At 36.7% G+C, this 17,639-nt stretch overlaps 2 protein-coding genes across 4 annotated transcripts in view; one reads left to right on the top strand and one right to left on the bottom strand.

Annotated features, from left to right (window-relative positions):
- The window catches only part of LOC113393159 (protein lethal(2)essential for life-like), a 206,259-nt gene extending 190,972 nt beyond the window's left edge, over positions 1-15,287 (bottom strand). The window contains exon 1 of the mRNA XM_064219116.1: positions 15,273-15,287. The gene's annotated coding sequence lies outside the window, so the exon portion shown is untranslated. The remainder of the gene's footprint in view (positions 1-15,272) is intronic.
- LOC113393147 (ATP-binding cassette sub-family D member 1) overlaps positions 1-16,593 on the top strand; it is an 81,063-nt gene extending 64,470 nt beyond the window's left edge. For all 3 annotated transcript variants that reach the window (XM_064219113.1, XM_026629872.2, XM_026629871.2), the window contains 13 exons: positions 3,544-3,669; positions 4,537-4,738; positions 5,132-5,363; positions 6,872-7,011; positions 7,344-7,516; positions 8,117-8,291; positions 9,118-9,224; positions 9,349-9,511; positions 9,773-9,926; positions 10,151-10,294; positions 12,942-13,166; positions 13,526-13,651; positions 14,512-16,593. In XM_064219113.1, the coding sequence (XP_064075183.1) occupies positions 3,544-3,669; positions 4,537-4,738; positions 5,132-5,363; positions 6,872-7,011; positions 7,344-7,516; positions 8,117-8,291; positions 9,118-9,224; positions 9,349-9,511; positions 9,773-9,926; positions 10,151-10,294; positions 12,942-13,166; positions 13,526-13,651; positions 14,512-14,665 (2,121 nt within the window). In that variant the 3' untranslated portion in view covers positions 14,666-16,593. The remainder of the gene's footprint in view (positions 1-3,543; positions 3,670-4,536; positions 4,739-5,131; positions 5,364-6,871; positions 7,012-7,343; positions 7,517-8,116; positions 8,292-9,117; positions 9,225-9,348; positions 9,512-9,772; positions 9,927-10,150; positions 10,295-12,941; positions 13,167-13,525; positions 13,652-14,511) is intronic.
- The last annotated feature ends 1,046 nt before the right edge of the window (positions 16,594-17,639 follow it).

The following is a 17,639-nucleotide window of genomic DNA, read 5'->3' as shown; positions in this document are numbered from 1 at the left end:
GTCCGAACCGTGACTGACTCCCCCCAAGTCCGCCACTGGAGGCTAGGCGGCAGCGGATGTAAAGTTCCGCTGCCAACCACAGTGTCCCGTTCAAGGCAACCGGCCAAGATGGTCGCGGCGCCGCCGACCAGGTCTCCGTCGACGCAGCGGAGTTGGTGTCGTCCTCCCGCTGTCGCTCCGCCTCCTCCTTTGCAGACATTACGGCTTCGCTGAAGACCCGTAATGCCACCCATGCCTCTTCGCTCGCGACCATCTTTCGAATAAAGGCCGGAAGCGATATGTCACATCCAATAGCCGTGAACAGGGCTGCGCGAGGCTCTGCCCAGGCTGGGCACTCTGCGCGCGTGTGCTCGGCCGTGTCCACGGCTCCGTCGTCATGTCAAACCTAACCTAACCTAACCCAAGAAGCTACGCAATGACCTAGCTTCTTAAACATATAAGTCCAACAGGTTTATAAATTTATAATGATTATTTATTTTTATTAAATTATCTTTGATCGGTTTTGAGTATGTAATCTTCAGCGAAGATTCACGTGCCAACGTAAGAAACTAGCTTTATACTCTTCTAACTAATCTTCTAACTAGGGACGGATTCAATGATACAATATAATCAGATGTTTATTTAGCTATAACGTATAGATTGACTAGTTAGCATCGATATTTGTTGTTGAAGTGAACGTTTGCAACCTGCGTAAACATTTAGGTCTTGTGGCGCCTAATATACTAATTTATAAATGTAACGATTCGTTGTCGAATCTGTTTCCTATCAAGTTCCACCGAACCGCAACTGGATTGTTGTTTGTATAATTGGAACGGCTGGACGGCAATGAGTACGTCTGATTCGATTGCGATTATATGTCATTTTGTTTGTAGTATTGGCGCCGAAGATAATACTATAAAATGTGATTACTTATACTCTAATCCAACCACAGCAGATTGACACTATATCATTGGTCGAGCTTCAATCTATGATTTACGAAAAAATGTCGTTCAGAACGTCGACGAAATTGTTGAATTTTGGAAATAAAATTAAAGTGTGTATATATAATATAAATATGTCGGAGAACATCATTCTTGTTGACATCGTCGTCAATGGCTACGGGCTTAGAGGGCGTCATTAGGGTAAAGAACAAGCACAAAACACAACTATCACGTAATTACAGTATTTAAATTAATATAAAGTCAACAAATTAACACTTTAACGAGTAACAACACCCAACAGTGGGTTCGGGGCACGGATCTGACCTTTTATAGGCAGTCTTCTACACTTTTCAAGATCCAACTCGATCTGTCCCTTTTTCTAATCAAACAAAATGTATCCGTCAAAACTGTCTCAATCTCTGTTAACCAGATGGCGCCTCGACCCTGCTCGAGGCAAATGCTTCGCTCTGATTGGTCGTTACAAGTAATACAATATTCATAACTTTTATAAAATTAATATGGTTTATAACTTCTTAAAATAATGTAACAAATCAAATATAATTAACTCAAGAATTTTAAAAGATATTAAAATGTAAACAAATAATATTGTGTGTTATACATGCAAACATCAATCAACCCGACTCATATCTTCCTCCGATAAAAATAACTTTATTTATAATACAATACTATTATATTTAACTACTTAGTTAAGTGTTATAGTGTTGTATTATAAATAAAGATATATTAATCATAAAATATCAGTAGTGGCTGAGTTATTAGCAAATCGCATGAAATATGTAAATTTAAGATTTGTTTATCTTTATTCCTACTTCGACTGGAATAGACTATAGGTCAAAATATATTAATATAAGAGTATTATACTGTGTCTTTGGTCTTGTTTTGATGTTCCGATTCGATTGCGGTCATAATTTGTTAGTAGAATTTTCCCTCAGATCACCTTTGTCTATTGAAACTTGAGCAATAGTTTTTAAGCGACGGAAAGGTGTCATATTGCGTCCTCTGATTAATGGTTCAGTGCGCGAGTATGTCATCCATGTCTCTTTAATTAGCGAACCCCATTAGCGGACACCTTCAAATAAGTAAATGTATCTTATATGTATATATAGATACGTTATGTTTTTTTATGTAACGAAGTTATTATTTAAACCTTTATAACAACGTTTTAAAGAAATTATAGAATCGGGAAACAATTTATATTTTTTCACTAAGTGTGTGAGGGGTTTTCCTGTTTGGCTAATGTCAGATTGGTACGGGCCTCGAGGCTTGCCTCTTTGCCCGGGCATGTCCTCAACGGTAGCCGTAGGTACCGTGTCATGCACTTTTGACCCGGCGGGTCAGGGTCCAACGGACCCAGTGGTATGTCCTGTGGTTTTTCACTAAGGTTTTATATTATTCGATTTCTTCCAACTAGCCAATAGATCGTGCTGTAGCACATAAAATACTGTTGAGCCGATTAAATTGGTATACATTTGAGTAAAGATAATATTATACCACAAGTCGTATTGGATTGTATTTAAAGAGGCATTTCAACGTTAGCACCATTAGCAAGTATTTTATAAATGAAAGTTACAGAGACGAATTTACGGTTAGTATTTTTTTCTGAGTAAGCGGACGGGCAATTCGGTCACCTGATGTTAAGTGGTCACCACCGCCCACACACACAGGCGTTGTCAGTAATATTAACCAATACTTACATCTACAATTAACCATCATGCTTGGGAACTAAGATGTTATGTCCCTTGTGCCTGAATTTACACTGGCGCGCTCATCCTTCAAACCGAGCATTGCCGCTTGGTAGAACCGAATATCTGATGTATGGATAGCACCAACTCAGACAGATAGCTATAAGATAAACATTCTTGCATATTTTTTCTCTTCTCTTAACGCATGAAATATTTCACCGTCGATTATTCAAGGTCAAATAGCAATCCTACATTGCTTCCTGGTTGTGATTTTTGTGTGTGTATTAATTAATTTTATATAAATGTCAGAGTATTGTTTAATCGTTTAAATGATATATAAATATATGACTGTATTTTGGTGAGGACACATCAAGCGAACAGTTGCCCCTCGTCTTCTATCTCCATTGCGTCGGTGTCCATTCCATCGGCGATTGGTAAAATTCCTATAAATAGACGCCCATAGATATTGGCGCTGTAAGAAATATGAACCATTCCTTATATCGCCAATGCGCTCGCAATATTGTATGTAACTTGTTATATCTTTTGTTCCTGTCGTTACACTGGCTCACTCACTCTTCAAACTGAAACAAAACAATGTTTGACGGTAGAATATCTAATGAATGGGTAGTTCCTACCCATATCTTAGACGGGCTTGCAAAAATAGATTCATATGGTACGGATCACTGACTTGAAAAGTTGTCTTCGTTTTCCTAATATTTTCTTCATCCCTATTTTTAATTTGATCAGAAGAAATTAATAACAAAATAAAACTTAATACCATTTTCATCAATCATCATCAAAAAATTTCAAGTGAAGGAGGTCTACAAAAAAATTATGTAAGACTATAAAACAGACAAAAATTTGGACATAAATATAACTATTCATATTAGAGTTATTAAAACAGTTCTCATTTGTTTCAGATCGCAAAGAACGGTCAGCTTCAACCAGTGGAGAATGGTGGGACGCAGACGTGTGGAGGGCGCTGTGGGGCCGAGCAGTGCGCTCTGTGTAGGGGGGATGCGGACACAGATAACAAGCAAAACATTGTAAGTTACATGATATAACGAACTTGTAATAAAACAAAAGAAAAGGAACGTGTCTAGTTTTGGTCCTATACCATCTGTAACATTCTGTAAATATCCCACTACCGGCTAAGGCCTTTTACCTTTGAGAAGGTTTTGGAGCTTATCCCACCAATGCGGATTGGTGGATGCACGTGTGGCAGAATTTCATTGAGATTAGAAACATGCAGATCCTTACGATGTTTTCTTTCACAGCCGAGCACGATATGAATTATAAACACAAATTAAGCACATGAAAATTCGGTGGTGCTTGCCTGGGTTTGAACGTGAAATCATGGGTTGCCAACACTATCTAGTTAGATATAATTAATTTAAATATCAATCAGCATTCATAAGACTATAGATGGTTGTGTTCTTGTGTAAGATGTGATTGAGCCAGTAGATACATTTTATGCGAAGAAGAATGAATTAAATACGAGGGATGAATGAGTTAACATAATTCTTGAATTAAAATCAACTGCTGATAATCTTTCCAAACTCGAGAAGATGAGTGGGTGAAGAAGTGGCTCTTAATTGGGCATTGATGTGACTCTTAAAGATGGCGGATACATATTACGTACTCGGCGCTATAGGAAAACATCCATTTTTTTCTAACGAAACTCGCAATGCCACAAAATAACGGACTGATCTTCACCATTAAAGTATAGCAGACTGAAGTACTGCCGAGTTTAAACCTTCTTTACTTTAATCTATTTTTGTTAAATTTCAAAGTAAGTACAAACAATATTGAGCATTTTATTGAATAAAAAATTGACACCAGCTCGAAGAAGAAAGAACCTTCACGTCCAAGAAAGTGAAATAATTACAATGAGTTCTGTTTTGATATTTCAGGAAGATGCTGATGAAACACAATCTGTCGAGGAGCACGTACCAGGTCTCAATTTGGAATTCCTCAGACAGCTGGTTAGTCTTGCAAAGATCATGATTCCAGGGTTTCGCAGCCATGAAGTTGCACTGCTGTCTGCACATACAGTCTGCCTCTTCTCCAGGACCTTCCTGTCGATATATGTAGCATCATTGGAAGGTTCTATTGGTGAGTTATAATTATGATACTGGAATTGTGTTATAAAAGTGTTTACGAGATTTAACTTTTTAATTGGCTCATTAAGTGTTGTTTGTAAATTATATCTTAACTCTTTAAATTGAAAACTCAATTTACAAGAATACAAATTTTGTTGATGAGTATTATTAATATAAATGAAATATTCTCTTAAACGGGATACTGATTTTTATTTTTTTATTTTTGTCTTCATTATTTAGATTTTCATAATACTTATGTAAGCACTTTATAACTCTATACATGTGGTGGAATAACTGGTGTACTAAACTCTTAATTTACATTCCTATTCATATCGAGTTTTTTTTTTAAATAAAGATTAATTCTTAGAGATTACTTATGTAACTAAATTATGAAATCTCGTTTCAGTAAAACACATAGTCCAAAAGGATTTACGTGCGTTCTCCGCTCTCCTCATACAGTGGTTTGGTATCGCAATACCAGCGACCTTCATAAACTCCATGATCAGATACCTGGAGAGTAGACTGGCACTCGCCTTCAGGACTCGTCTCGTGAATCACGCCTACGAGCTGTACTTCAAGAACCAAACCTACTACAGAGTGGCCAATCTTGATGCCAGAATAGAAAACGCAGATCACAGGTAAGCCATTAGCAAAAGCTGGTTTAACTGACTGACTACCACAATTTTTACTTTTGGTCTGTGTTGTATCGTATTATAAACTGCAAAATTAGATGATGATGTCCTCCTGGACAATTTAGATCACGGCATTTATTTTTACGAAGACCAGCTCAAGAGATAGTACACGAGTGTTATTCGTCTTATTTATTCTCAACTATAATACTCTTTATTCCTTCAATCTTTTTACCGATTGCAACCGACAGGATTATTGGTAATCCGAATCCTGAGAGAATTCAAGCCTAGAACCAACGGCTCTATTCGATATCGGGCCCTTTAGAAATTGGTTTTTTTATTGAGAGTTTCTTGGAATAAGATATTGAATTCAATTTTGTCTTGTCTGAAGGTTCATGATCTAGCCGCAAGGCATTTTCTGCTTTGCTAAAAAAGTTATCCTGATAAAATTTCTCTCAGTGCTTCGTTACTTTGAGGATCTGTACATGTATCTTCATTTAGAAACTCTCTGTGAGGTAATTGCTTAAAACTGTGATATAATATGAAATATTTATTTGTATCAAACGATGTTGTGCCAAAGTTTGCGCTCTGTTTATTTTCCTCGTACGTTAATAGTGAAAGTCAGACTCTCTTAGTTATGATTTCAATATACTTTCATTTATACCAGTATCTATTAAGTGATTGTGTTCTACGATTTTTATGTGATCATTTATTGATACTGACTGAAGGTCTTGGATGTTTGTTTTAAATTCTCTACTTGCTTTAAAGAGCTTAAGACTGAATAACTTCAGACGACACAAACCTGCAGTCAACAAAATTTTAAAGAATAAAGATTAATTGAAAATTTTATAGTAATTATTAATTGTAAAATTTTGATTGAGATTACTAACAAAAAATGTAAAATTAGCTAAAAAAAACGGCACCATATCATCACATACCACAGCTATGGAGATTTGATTATTTAAGATGAAAAAAGAAAAAAAATGCATTATTGCATACTAAACGATTTGGCATTTATTGTGTTATCAGATCTCTCTACATGTTGTCAAATTAAATTACCAAGTCCATCATATCGGCTGCCCGCACGCTGACAATTTAATTCGCAAACTCGTTTCAACTTTGATGCTGTTGAAGAGCAAATGCAAACTTGTCCCAGAAGTTAGCGCCGGTTTTAGAGCGTTGCATGAATGCCAAAGTTGGGTGACAAGTGTTAGATTTTATCTCGCATATATTTTCTACTACTTGTTCCTATATCATGCTGACATGGTCAATCTTCATACTAATCTAATCCAAAAAGAAGCATTTTTTTTTTAAATATTTAACTTTTTGGCCCTAGCTTTACGACTATTCAAAGAAACAATCTATTTTGGAAACGAAAGCAAATTATTGTAAATGAAATTTCTGATTGATTACAAACGTCTCTTCATTGTTATAGTTGACAATTGTAAATTACCAATTCGGCTTTGTAAACTTTGCGTTGGAAATCCTTACTTTATCCATCTTATTTCTACTTCCAGGTTAACAGAAGATGTATCAGTGTTCACACAATCAGTTGCTCACTTATACAGCTCGCTGACGAAGCCCTGCTTCGATCTACTTCTCATTGTACTCACTCTCGCCAGTTACTCCAGTAAAATGAAGGGAAATATTTTCTTAGGTAAATATCGCAAAACTAGATTCATTTTACACGAAGACACATTATGTTATTTTATTGTAAAATTTTTGTTCTACAAAATATCTCACTGAGTTTTGTTTGCCGAATCCTCAGGTCTAAAGTATTTCGTTCCCAATCGCTGGTAGAGTTATTTTATTTATTTATCTATAAAGACTTTGACCTGCGACTGTTTTAAAATAAGATTATCTTTAAGACAATTAGACAAATGAATATTGTCGTATTAATTATTAGAATAAAACAAGAGATCAAATTGAAAATACTACATATTGCTAGTAATGCTCTTTAAATTGGCTAATCACATCGACATTCCCCAGGTCCCGGTATGTCAACGGTCGTCATCTGCCTAACTGGTCAGCTGCTGCGTCTCCTCAGTCCAAGGTTCGGAGCCTTGGCCGGTGAGGAGGCGAGGATGAAGGCTAATCTGAGACACGTCCATTCAAGACTCATAGCTCATGCTGAGGAAGTCGCATTTTATGGTGGTCATAAGGTAAGAGTTTTAAAAATGTATATTGTTTAAGTAAAAAAATATAGTGAAATTTTAATGCAGGTATGTATGTATTTTTGCCATACGTGGTAGAAATTTGCTTTGAAAGTCAATCAAATATGACCTTGAAATATCACTCTAATCATGCCCAAACGAGGTTCAAAATAGAGAGATTATACGAACACAATAATTAAAGTGACGTTTAAATAAGCAAGATAAATTGCTTTAGATATATTTTTTTTGCAAAAGTACCTCTGGTCTTCTGAATTTTTACATGTTTATTGTGTTTTTAATGCATCATGCTCGGTGGTGAAGTAAACGTTGTGAGACAAACTGCAAGTGTTCGAAGGAAACTTGTTATGGAACAGCGTGGTGGTGGGGCTGCTTTGGTAGCTTCAAACCTTCCGAACCAGTTACAAGTTTTACTTTGCTTGTATTGTAAAAGGAAATTAATCTCCCCTTAATTGTATAATATCTTCTTAATTTATCGGTTTTTTAGTCCTAGTAGTTTTGGTGGTTAGAAAATAAAATTAAGAACGAACTTAAAATTTACAACTTTGAAATAACGAATACTAATATTTAAATGGTAACCCTCCCTTCCAGGTGGAACTCGGTCAGCTACAGTCAGCATATAAGGAGCTGGTGACTCAGATGACGTCGGTCTTTAACAAGAAGCTGTGGTACGTGATGTTGGAGCAGTTCTGCATGAAGTACGTGTGGTCTGGCACTGGTATGGTGATGTTGGCGTTACCCATCCTCACTGGAACGAGGATCGATAGTGAGTTATATTTATTCATGCAGTTTTATTTTTAGGAAAATTGGTAAATGGACCACTTGATAGGCAATTAGTTCTTGTCCCTATAGTTATACTGGCTTACATAACTTCAAACTGTAAAACGTAATATGTGTGGATTGGGTGGTACCCAAGTCTTATCACCAAGTAAAAAATAATTATCAATATGATAAAAATAATTGTAGTACATTTTTCACGAATTTTTTTGCTAATATTCCAATAAATCATGAAACACATAGAGATGAATAATGAAAAATAAATGTATATAATTTAAAAGGAAACTCTGTGTGGGGTATTTTGGTTTCGATTTTGATACTTATATTTCGGGAGAAAGTATGATACTCGTATCACACTAAAGGTTGACTGGCAGAGAATGCCTTCAGGCGTTAAGTCCGCCTTTCGTCCCATTAACTTTATGGTGGTCAATAAAGCATTTAAATAAAATAAATAAATAAACTGGTACAAGAAATAAACATAAACTCGTTACCCTTTATTCTCAGTGACTTTTGTGGTGCAATAGAATCCTAGAAAACGTTAAAAATGCCTCTGTGGCCAAATTAAAAAAAAAATGTTAAAGACGCTTGTGTGCGAAAGTTTAATTCATGATTGATAGCACACCGTGGGAATGAAACGATCGCCTCCTCTGATGAATTACCGTGCCTGTTATACATAGCGAACCATTTTCTTTAATTCTTCACATCTGTTACTTTTATAATGAAAGCGATAACTATATGATTTAGATCCATTTCGATTTAGTTTGTTATTTTGTTTCAAGTTGGATTCTGAACGATAGCTCATCGTATCATTACAGGCTCAGCGGGAGAGGGTATCAGCGCTAGGACAGAATATATGACGACGTCTCGAAACCTACTCAACTCGGCCGCCGACGCCATCGAGAGGCTCATGTCCAGCTACAAGGTACGTCTGTTTTTGTGATGGTGCTGCTCATTTATTGAGCGAGGCATACGTCGATCTAAGACCTGGGCACTCGCCATCTCGGGCTCGCCGAAACCTCGCTGACGAGTGGTCCGCGCCGTTGCAGGAGGTGGTGACGCTGGCGGGCTACGCCACGCGCGTGTCGGACATGCTGGTGGTGTTCGGCGAGGTGGCGCGCGGGCGCTGCGTGCGCGCCGTGCACGTCGCGCCCGCCGCCGCCGCCGCCGGGTTCGCCGTCACCTTCCGCGACAACCAGCCCGTGCCCATGGGTGAGTCGGCTGTGTCGGCTGTGTCGGCTGTGTCGGCTGTGTCGGCTGTGTCGGCTGTGTCGGCTGTGTCGGTTGTGTCTGCTGCGCGAGGCGATGAGTCGCTTGAGTTTGACTTATTTTTATTAAACCATTACTTTCGTTTAACAAATATATAATAATTTACCTTTTTTGGCCGTTTTTATTGTTCGTCGCTTAACGTGCACATCTACGCCAAACTCGCTTCTAAACAATAGGGATAAAATAATCAAATATATATTTCAGGCAAAGTGTCGTACACGACGGACCTCTCGATTCGGTTGCTGAACGTGCCCATCGTGACGCCGGCGTGCGACGTGGTCGCCAGCGGAGTGTCGCTGGAGCTGAAGCCGGGCACGCATCTGCTCATCGTCGGGCCCAACGGCTGCGGGAAGTCCAGGTGAGTACCGATATATCGTTTCCTGCTTGAATATAAACATCTTTGTGGTCACTATTATCACCACGTTAATTTTGGACGATACAAGCTTGTACTAAACAGTATAATGGTCCTATATTATTTATTCGCTTAAGGATAAACGCTTCAAGAGATGAGTCTCGAGAATGACACGGTCTCGGCCGGCTGTTTCCCCAGAGAGCCTGTAGCGTGTCGTTCCCTCGTTGCAGCCTGTTCCGCATAATCTCGGGCCTGTGGCCCGTGTTCGGCGGCCAGCTGAGCGTGCCGCGGCCGTGCGAGTGCGCGCACTGCGCCGGCGAGCTCACGGCGCCGCACTGCGCCGCCCGCCCCGTCATGTTCTACATCCCGCAGAGGTGCGCCGCGCCGACCGCCTTATCTTTTTCATTTTTTAAGTACAACACGGCATTCCGCTCTCGGGTCAGGCCAGTCGACCAATATATAAACTGGCTTATCGACTATTTAAAAGAAACTTCGTCGAGTGTTCGGTCGGTCGCCTTGTTTAAGTCATTTAATCTAACGCACAGAGTTAATGAACCGACACGAGTACCCAGCGATACTTCTACGAGTATTGACAATGTGTTTTGTGACTGTGAAATATACGAAGTGGCAGTAATAAATAATTTAACTTCTGACCACTGTGGTCAGAAATTTTCTTTGGAACATAAAGAAATTATTCATCCAAAAAAAATTATATACAGGCTAATAACCGTAAATAAATTAAATTGTTTTAAAGATATTGTGGCGAGTAAATTATCTAATTTAGATCTAACGACACGAGATCCAAATGAACTTTGTAATTCATTTTTTGAATTAATATTAATAGAATTTAATAAAATATTTAAAATGAAATCATTTTATAATAATCAAAATTAAAGTTTAGTGACTGGCCCACTATTGGTATATAAAAGTAGAAATAAATTATACGACCTATATGGTATGAAGCAGTGGAATCGAAACGTAGCCTTTCTAGAATACGTCGATAAATATTCCAAAATTCTTAAAAACAGTATGCATTCTTAAATTCCGATGATAGAATAAAGGCCACATGGAATGTTATTGGAAATGTTTGTGGTAAACCTAAAAAGGAAATGATACCAAACAAATTGAACACAGGTGGTAGATACACAAATTCTGAATTAGAAGTTGCAAATTTATTTGAAATATTTTTTATTAACATACCTAATAAAATAACATGTCATTTAAAATCACCTACATTAGATGCAGCTAAATTATTAAATAATAATGTTTCTAAATGCGTTATTGTTTTTTCATTTGAAACAGTTCCTGCAATAGATATCATAAAAGTATTTAAAATTATAAATATTAAAAAAACTAACGACATATGGGGCATCTCGTTAAAATTTATTAATAACATCATATACAATATTGCTCCGTATATAGCAGTAATTTTTAACAAGAGTTTAGACACGGGCTCATTTCCTAACTTGTTAAAATGTAGTCAAGTTTTACCACTTTTTAAGACTGGAAACAGAAGCGATCCCAGTAATTACAGGCCTATTTCAATACTCCCATCTTTAAGTAAAATATTCGAAAAAAAATATTTTAAATCAACTTCTCGTCCATTCGGGTACAAATACTATTTTTCATAGTGAGCAATTCGGTTTTACAAGAGGTCGCTCGACAACTGATGCGGGAATAGCACTTCTTAAACATATTTATGATGCTTGGGAAAAATCACAGAATGTTATTGGAGTATTCTGTGATTTGTCTAAAGCATTTGATCACGAGACGCTCCTGTATAAGCTCAAATACTACCGTATTAAAGGTAAAGCTCTTGATCTCATTGCTTCATATTTAAGTCAAAGAGTCCAGCAAGTTTTCATTAATGGCATAAAGTCTTCTGGATCTACGTCGAAAATGGGTGTTCCACAAGGATCAATTTTGGGTCCCTTTCTATTTCTAGTATATATAAATGATCTTCCTTTTTATGTTAAAGGTATTTTTATAGTGTTGTTTGCTGACGATACTTCACAGATTTTTAAGATATGACTATGACGATGTGAACGGTGCATTATCACAGATACACGATTGGTTTACAGTAAATAATTTAGTTTTGAATGCTCAAAAACAAAATGTGTAGTTTTTACCCTACCCAATGTTAGAAAGGAAAATTATAATATATCTTTAAATGGTGGCCGTCTTGATGTAGCCTACATACTACGGTTTCTTTGGGAATAGTATTGGATACCGAAATTCAGTGGAGTCCTCATTTATCATCCCTGACAGGAAGACAGCTCCGCAGCATACGCGGTTAGAAAAGTTAGACAACTAACTGATATTGATATCGCTCGTCTAGTATATTTTGGTTATTTTAACAGTATTATGTCATATGGCATATTACTTTGGTGTAATGCTGCAGATATTGAATCTGTTTTTATTTTACAAAAGAGAGCAATCCGGTCCATTTATAATCTTGGAGCTAGAGACTCTCTTCGGGATGTTTTTAACAAAGTAGGAATACTCACTGTTGCGTCACAATATATTTACAACAATATTATGTATATTCACAGTAGCATTGATCACTTTGATAAAATCAGTGATAATGATTGTATGTGCAGAAGAAGTAAGGATAAGCTTAGAACGCCAAGTTTCCGACTCCGCAAAGTCAATAAATCATTCTTGGGGCAAGGTATCCGCCTCTATAATAAAATTCCACAGACATTTTTAACTTTGCCGTTTCATAGATTCAAGTCAATTGTAAAAAATACATTGGTAAAGAGGGCATATTATTCGATACAAGATTATATTGATGATAAAAAAGCGTGGAGTTAATGCTCGTTGACTTCCAGGCAGGAGACATAACATACATTTATAATCGTATTTAACTAACAAGACTGTATTTTTAGATGTTGAAAAAGAGTAACTACTGAGTTTCTTGCCGGTTCCGCTCGGTAGAATCTACATTCCGAACCGATTCAAAAGTGCTCGTAAAAGCCTACTCGAAGTTGGTTTTGATTCGGATCGCGCGCCCGCGCGCAGGCCGTACATGTCGCAGGGCTCGCTCATCGACCAGATCACGTACCCGTCGCGCGTGGCGGCGCAGGACGCGGCGGGCGAGGCGCGCGCGGCGCACATCCTGCGCGTGGTGCGCCTGGACGCGTGCGCGGCGCGGCACGGCGGGCTGCGCGCCGTGTGCGACTGGCGCAGCACGCTGTCGGGCGGCGAGAAGCAGCGCGTGGCCTGCGCGCGCATGTTCTACCACCGGTGAGCGCCCGCTCTCCGGGGCCGTCCTCCTCGTTTCGTTTCTTTTCGATATTGAACATTTCCTTCCGCAACCATCTACACATGTCCACTATTTTCTATCTCTCTCCCTCTCTACCTCTCTCTCCCTCTCTACCTCTCTCTCCCTCTCTCGTTATACAAACTTGTGTGTTCATTTTTGTTAGTATCTTTCTTTTAATTTATGTATTCATTGGTGCTGTTATCGCTTTTTAATTTTTAATTTTATTTAGTTTGCCCCTTATGTTCTCCGTTCGACTCGAGGTTCAGGGGAAGGTCCGCCTTTGCAAGTGAGTAAAAAACTCTATCTTGTATCTTAATAATCGGGGCGCCCGTGTCCTCAGGCCGGTGTACGCGTTGCTGGACGAGTGCACGAGCGCGGTGTCGATGGAGACGGAGGTGGTCATGTACGAGGAGGCCATCAAGGAGGGCATCACCTTGCTATCCATCACGCATCGACCCAGCGTGTGGTGAGTAAACTTTACAAACAATAATTACTTATTTAAGGGGGTCGTCTAGTGTGAGGGTTATTTTTTTTAATGCTTCTTGGGGATTTTTTTTGGACAAACTATTAAAATAAAAAAAAATGTCTAAATTTTGTGTCAGTTTCATTATTATTTTAACAAACATTGTGTATCTTTCGAACTTAATATATTTAACAAAAACGGAGATACATCGAGCAACAGGAACACATTTGAATAAAACGGTACTCCACTGCTGCCATGATTCCGGCTGTTCTACTTATCTGAAATCCAAAAACTAAGCGCCATTTTAATTTTGAGACTTGAGCCTTTACATGGAACTAAAATAAAGTCAGAATTTCAAAAAATAATTTTTTTTTACGCCTTTGGCGCAAAAAAAATTACTTATAATATACATTAAGCACTTTTTTGGGGGCTATTCAGTCCCAAATAGTTTTCTATAACATGCGTAATATTATTGTAATCTTCGAAATACTTACATCTTTTTAGAAATCCGCTTGAACTATTGGGTTGAGGCTTTCACACAATAATGCATTTAACAAAATTATTTCGTTGATTCGTATGACCCCCTTAATTGAGATGAAGTGATATCACTCTGAAGGAATCACACGTCATAATCATTAATCTTTGTATGAGTAATAGATTCTTCTAAAAAAAATGCGGAATTTATGACTAAATTAATAGTAAAGGTATTTACAATTTATTAAAAAAAAAAAACAAGTGAACGGTAAATGTTAACCATCGCCCATGGATACCAGTACTCCAAGCAGAATGAAACCTCTCACCGCCAATGCGCCGCCGAACACGTTTGTTTAAACTAGTTCCTAAATAAATCGTAACATTTCCAGGAAATACCACACGCACGTACTTGAGTTCGACGGAGCGGGGAGCTGGTCGTTTAGGGTCTTAGACAAGGACGTGTCGGCCATCACACCGACGTTGCCGAGAATCACGGATACGAGCTCGACCACCGACAACGAAAAGGAACAAACAATCGAGTGACCAGGACACGCGACCTGAGCGGTAAACGTCACCAATATTACATTATCGAGGCCACAGGTAAACAATGACGGTTAATGGATCGTTACAACTGACGAGAATCGACGCTAGTACTAGTAAACGATGTCGTCTTTAAAATTGAACGCTGAGTGTTCGAACATGTCAAATATATTAATGATTTATTTGTCTTATACTTTGTATTGAAATGATAAACTATTGTTCCCTTGTGAATTGATTGAGATGAAACGCGTTTATGTATATATTTAAAGAGCATGCTCTTTCGTTTAGCAGATGTGAGATGCGTCAGATATGTTTCATTTTAAACGTTGCACTAAAATTCGTATGAGAATTTACCTCGAACATTAACAATACATGTATTTTGTATATAAAAATCGTCTTTTTTTTTTTTTTATTTGTTCAATAATTTTTTTACATTCAATTACTATACGACCAACTTAAATTTCAAATGCTATGGACATAATATACTTATATGCTACAAGAGAACTGATATTACATTGTAAAGATTCGTATAAATATTTATTAAGTTTAAATATATTAACTATAAATTGTATTTCATACTTCAATATGTACCGTTAGAATAAAAAATAACTTTTTTTATTGTTAAGGAACGTGGTGTATAGTGGCTCATGTCGTTCATAATCAATTAAAATTACCAGATAAAGATATTTTTAGTTGAATGTTTAACTAAAAAAACGAATTTCTAGAAAATGGCCAACCCTGCACATATTAGCATTACAATGTTTTGCCAGAAGGCACAAATATAGTATAAAAAAAACTTTATTAACGTAAGTTATCATCAATTTTGCGAGATTAGGATATAGGGTGTTTTACGATATATTTAAGCTCCATTTGTTGAGTGCTGGTTTAAAATTTAGTTGCAGGATTTGGCCCTTCATAAAATTTTAGTAAAAATAGAATAAGTTGAAGTCTTCGGATAACTGGGATTTTATTATGTATCAAAAACAAAATTGTATATTTAAATGATAATATAGTTTAAAGAAATGTTTGTACCTAATTATATTTTAGTTGAAATGTTTATGAGCCGCTGAAATTCTTTATTCCCATGGCAGAAGGAGTTAGATAATAAAAACCTCGTTTTATCTTGAAATTTTCCATGCGATTTACTAATTGGTCTGATATGTTATGAACCACAAACACACTGTTTGATATAGCTTTATTCATATTACAATTTCAACTAAGTAAAAAAGTCATTAACAATTCCATAATGATCACCACAGATTATTTATCACGATCAATTATATCACGTCGATTCAAAATTAAAGTCGTTTATTAATTTAGCTACTCCTGCCATTGCAATGGAGTATACATTTAATCATTAAAAAAGTGAGATATATTCAAAGTTAAACAATCCGATCCAAATGTTATTCTTAAGTATTGATAAAATTTAAGCCATTTTCAAATTAGAATTTTAGATTTTAAAATTTCTATATACCAGTAATTGATATATTATATATTTTTTTATATTTCTTTTAATTATACCATAATTGTAATGTGGAATTAGGTTTGGATGTTTTTTTTTTTTTAATTAAAAATAAGAAGACGAAGAAGGTTTTTGAATTATGACAACTTTATTTTTTACACTGGCAACTATTGATGTAACTGTCAGATTTGTTTAATTTTTTTTTTATAAATCGGTGATTGAAATGTAAGAAAAAAGAGGTATGGTGTATTCTAATTGTATTCTTGATCGAGATTATCAAAGATGGCTGTTTAAATTTATTTTTCTTGCTTTTATATATTTTTTATATTATTATTTTTTCTAAGATATGCATATCAATGTATTGTTTTGTATTTATTTTATGGTAATTTAAGTTGTAAAGTGTAAAATATTGTAGTGTTAGGACACCGTGATGTTAGATGATAAATAAAGGGGTTTGTATGAAACATTATTTTGTGTTATTTATTTCATCTTCATCTTCGACTGGTCCGACGCATGGCAACTAACAAACTTCGGGCGTCTCCTGAGTCGACGAAAAACCAAATAAGTTCAAGGATCTGCTTATAATATGACCTATTTTTTTATGTATATGTATTAATAATAAAAACGACATTTATCTCTTTCTATTCTCAGCCTTACTCTTTCTATCTTTAGCGATATAGTCCCTTGAGATTAGATTACAAATTAATTTGTATTATTTGAGTTCAAATTTGAGTTTATTAAAAGCAAATTATAATTTTGGCGTTGACATTTGGAAATACCGAAAACTTTTCCTTATCCTGTACGTTACGGACGTATGAATGAAAAAAATTAGAGATTGGAAATATTAGAAAAGGTCTTACGATTACATTATTACAGACGGGCAAATGGGCCACCTGGTGATAAGTGGCCACTGCCTATAGACCTCGGTATTGACTACCTCGTTGGTATAGTGTAGTGTCGCGGATCCCGAAGTCCAGGGTTCAAATCCCAGGTCAGTCCCATAAAAAGTGATTGGTTACATATGATTTTAAGGATAAATCAATCTGTATAAACTTATTTGAACAATATACAGCAGTTGCACACCAATATTGGAATGAAGGAAAAATAGATCTTAAATCGTAATCGATAGTACCGATAATCGAATATGTCGATACTAACGCTACGAGTGATTTCGCATCTCTAACCTCAGTACAGCATGCACTTTTGTTCAGTCAGTTTCTGCGTCAGGTGTTCCTAAATGCAGTCCGGCCAACTTAGGTTGCGTCTGTTATTATATAGTTCTGTCTGTCTTCCTCATAAGATTTTCGTTATTATATATATTTTTTTATAATATAGGTAAGACGGGCAATAAATATATTATGCTGTAAGAAATATTATTAAGGAATGGTCCTCACAGCGCAAATGCGCCACTGACCTTGGGAGATAAGATGTTATGTCCCTTCTGCCTGTAGTTACACTGGCTCACCCTTAAAACCGGAACAATACAATGCTAAGTATTGTTATTGGCGGTAAAAT

Source organism: Vanessa tameamea, chromosome 26 (genome assembly GCF_037043105.1).
Source record: "Vanessa tameamea isolate UH-Manoa-2023 chromosome 26, ilVanTame1 primary haplotype, whole genome shotgun sequence".
In the NCBI taxonomy this organism is placed as follows: Eukaryota; Metazoa; Arthropoda; class Insecta; order Lepidoptera; family Nymphalidae; genus Vanessa; species Vanessa tameamea.
The sequence above is the reverse complement of the archived record's forward strand: the minus strand, read 5'-3'. Positions and strand labels throughout refer to the sequence as shown.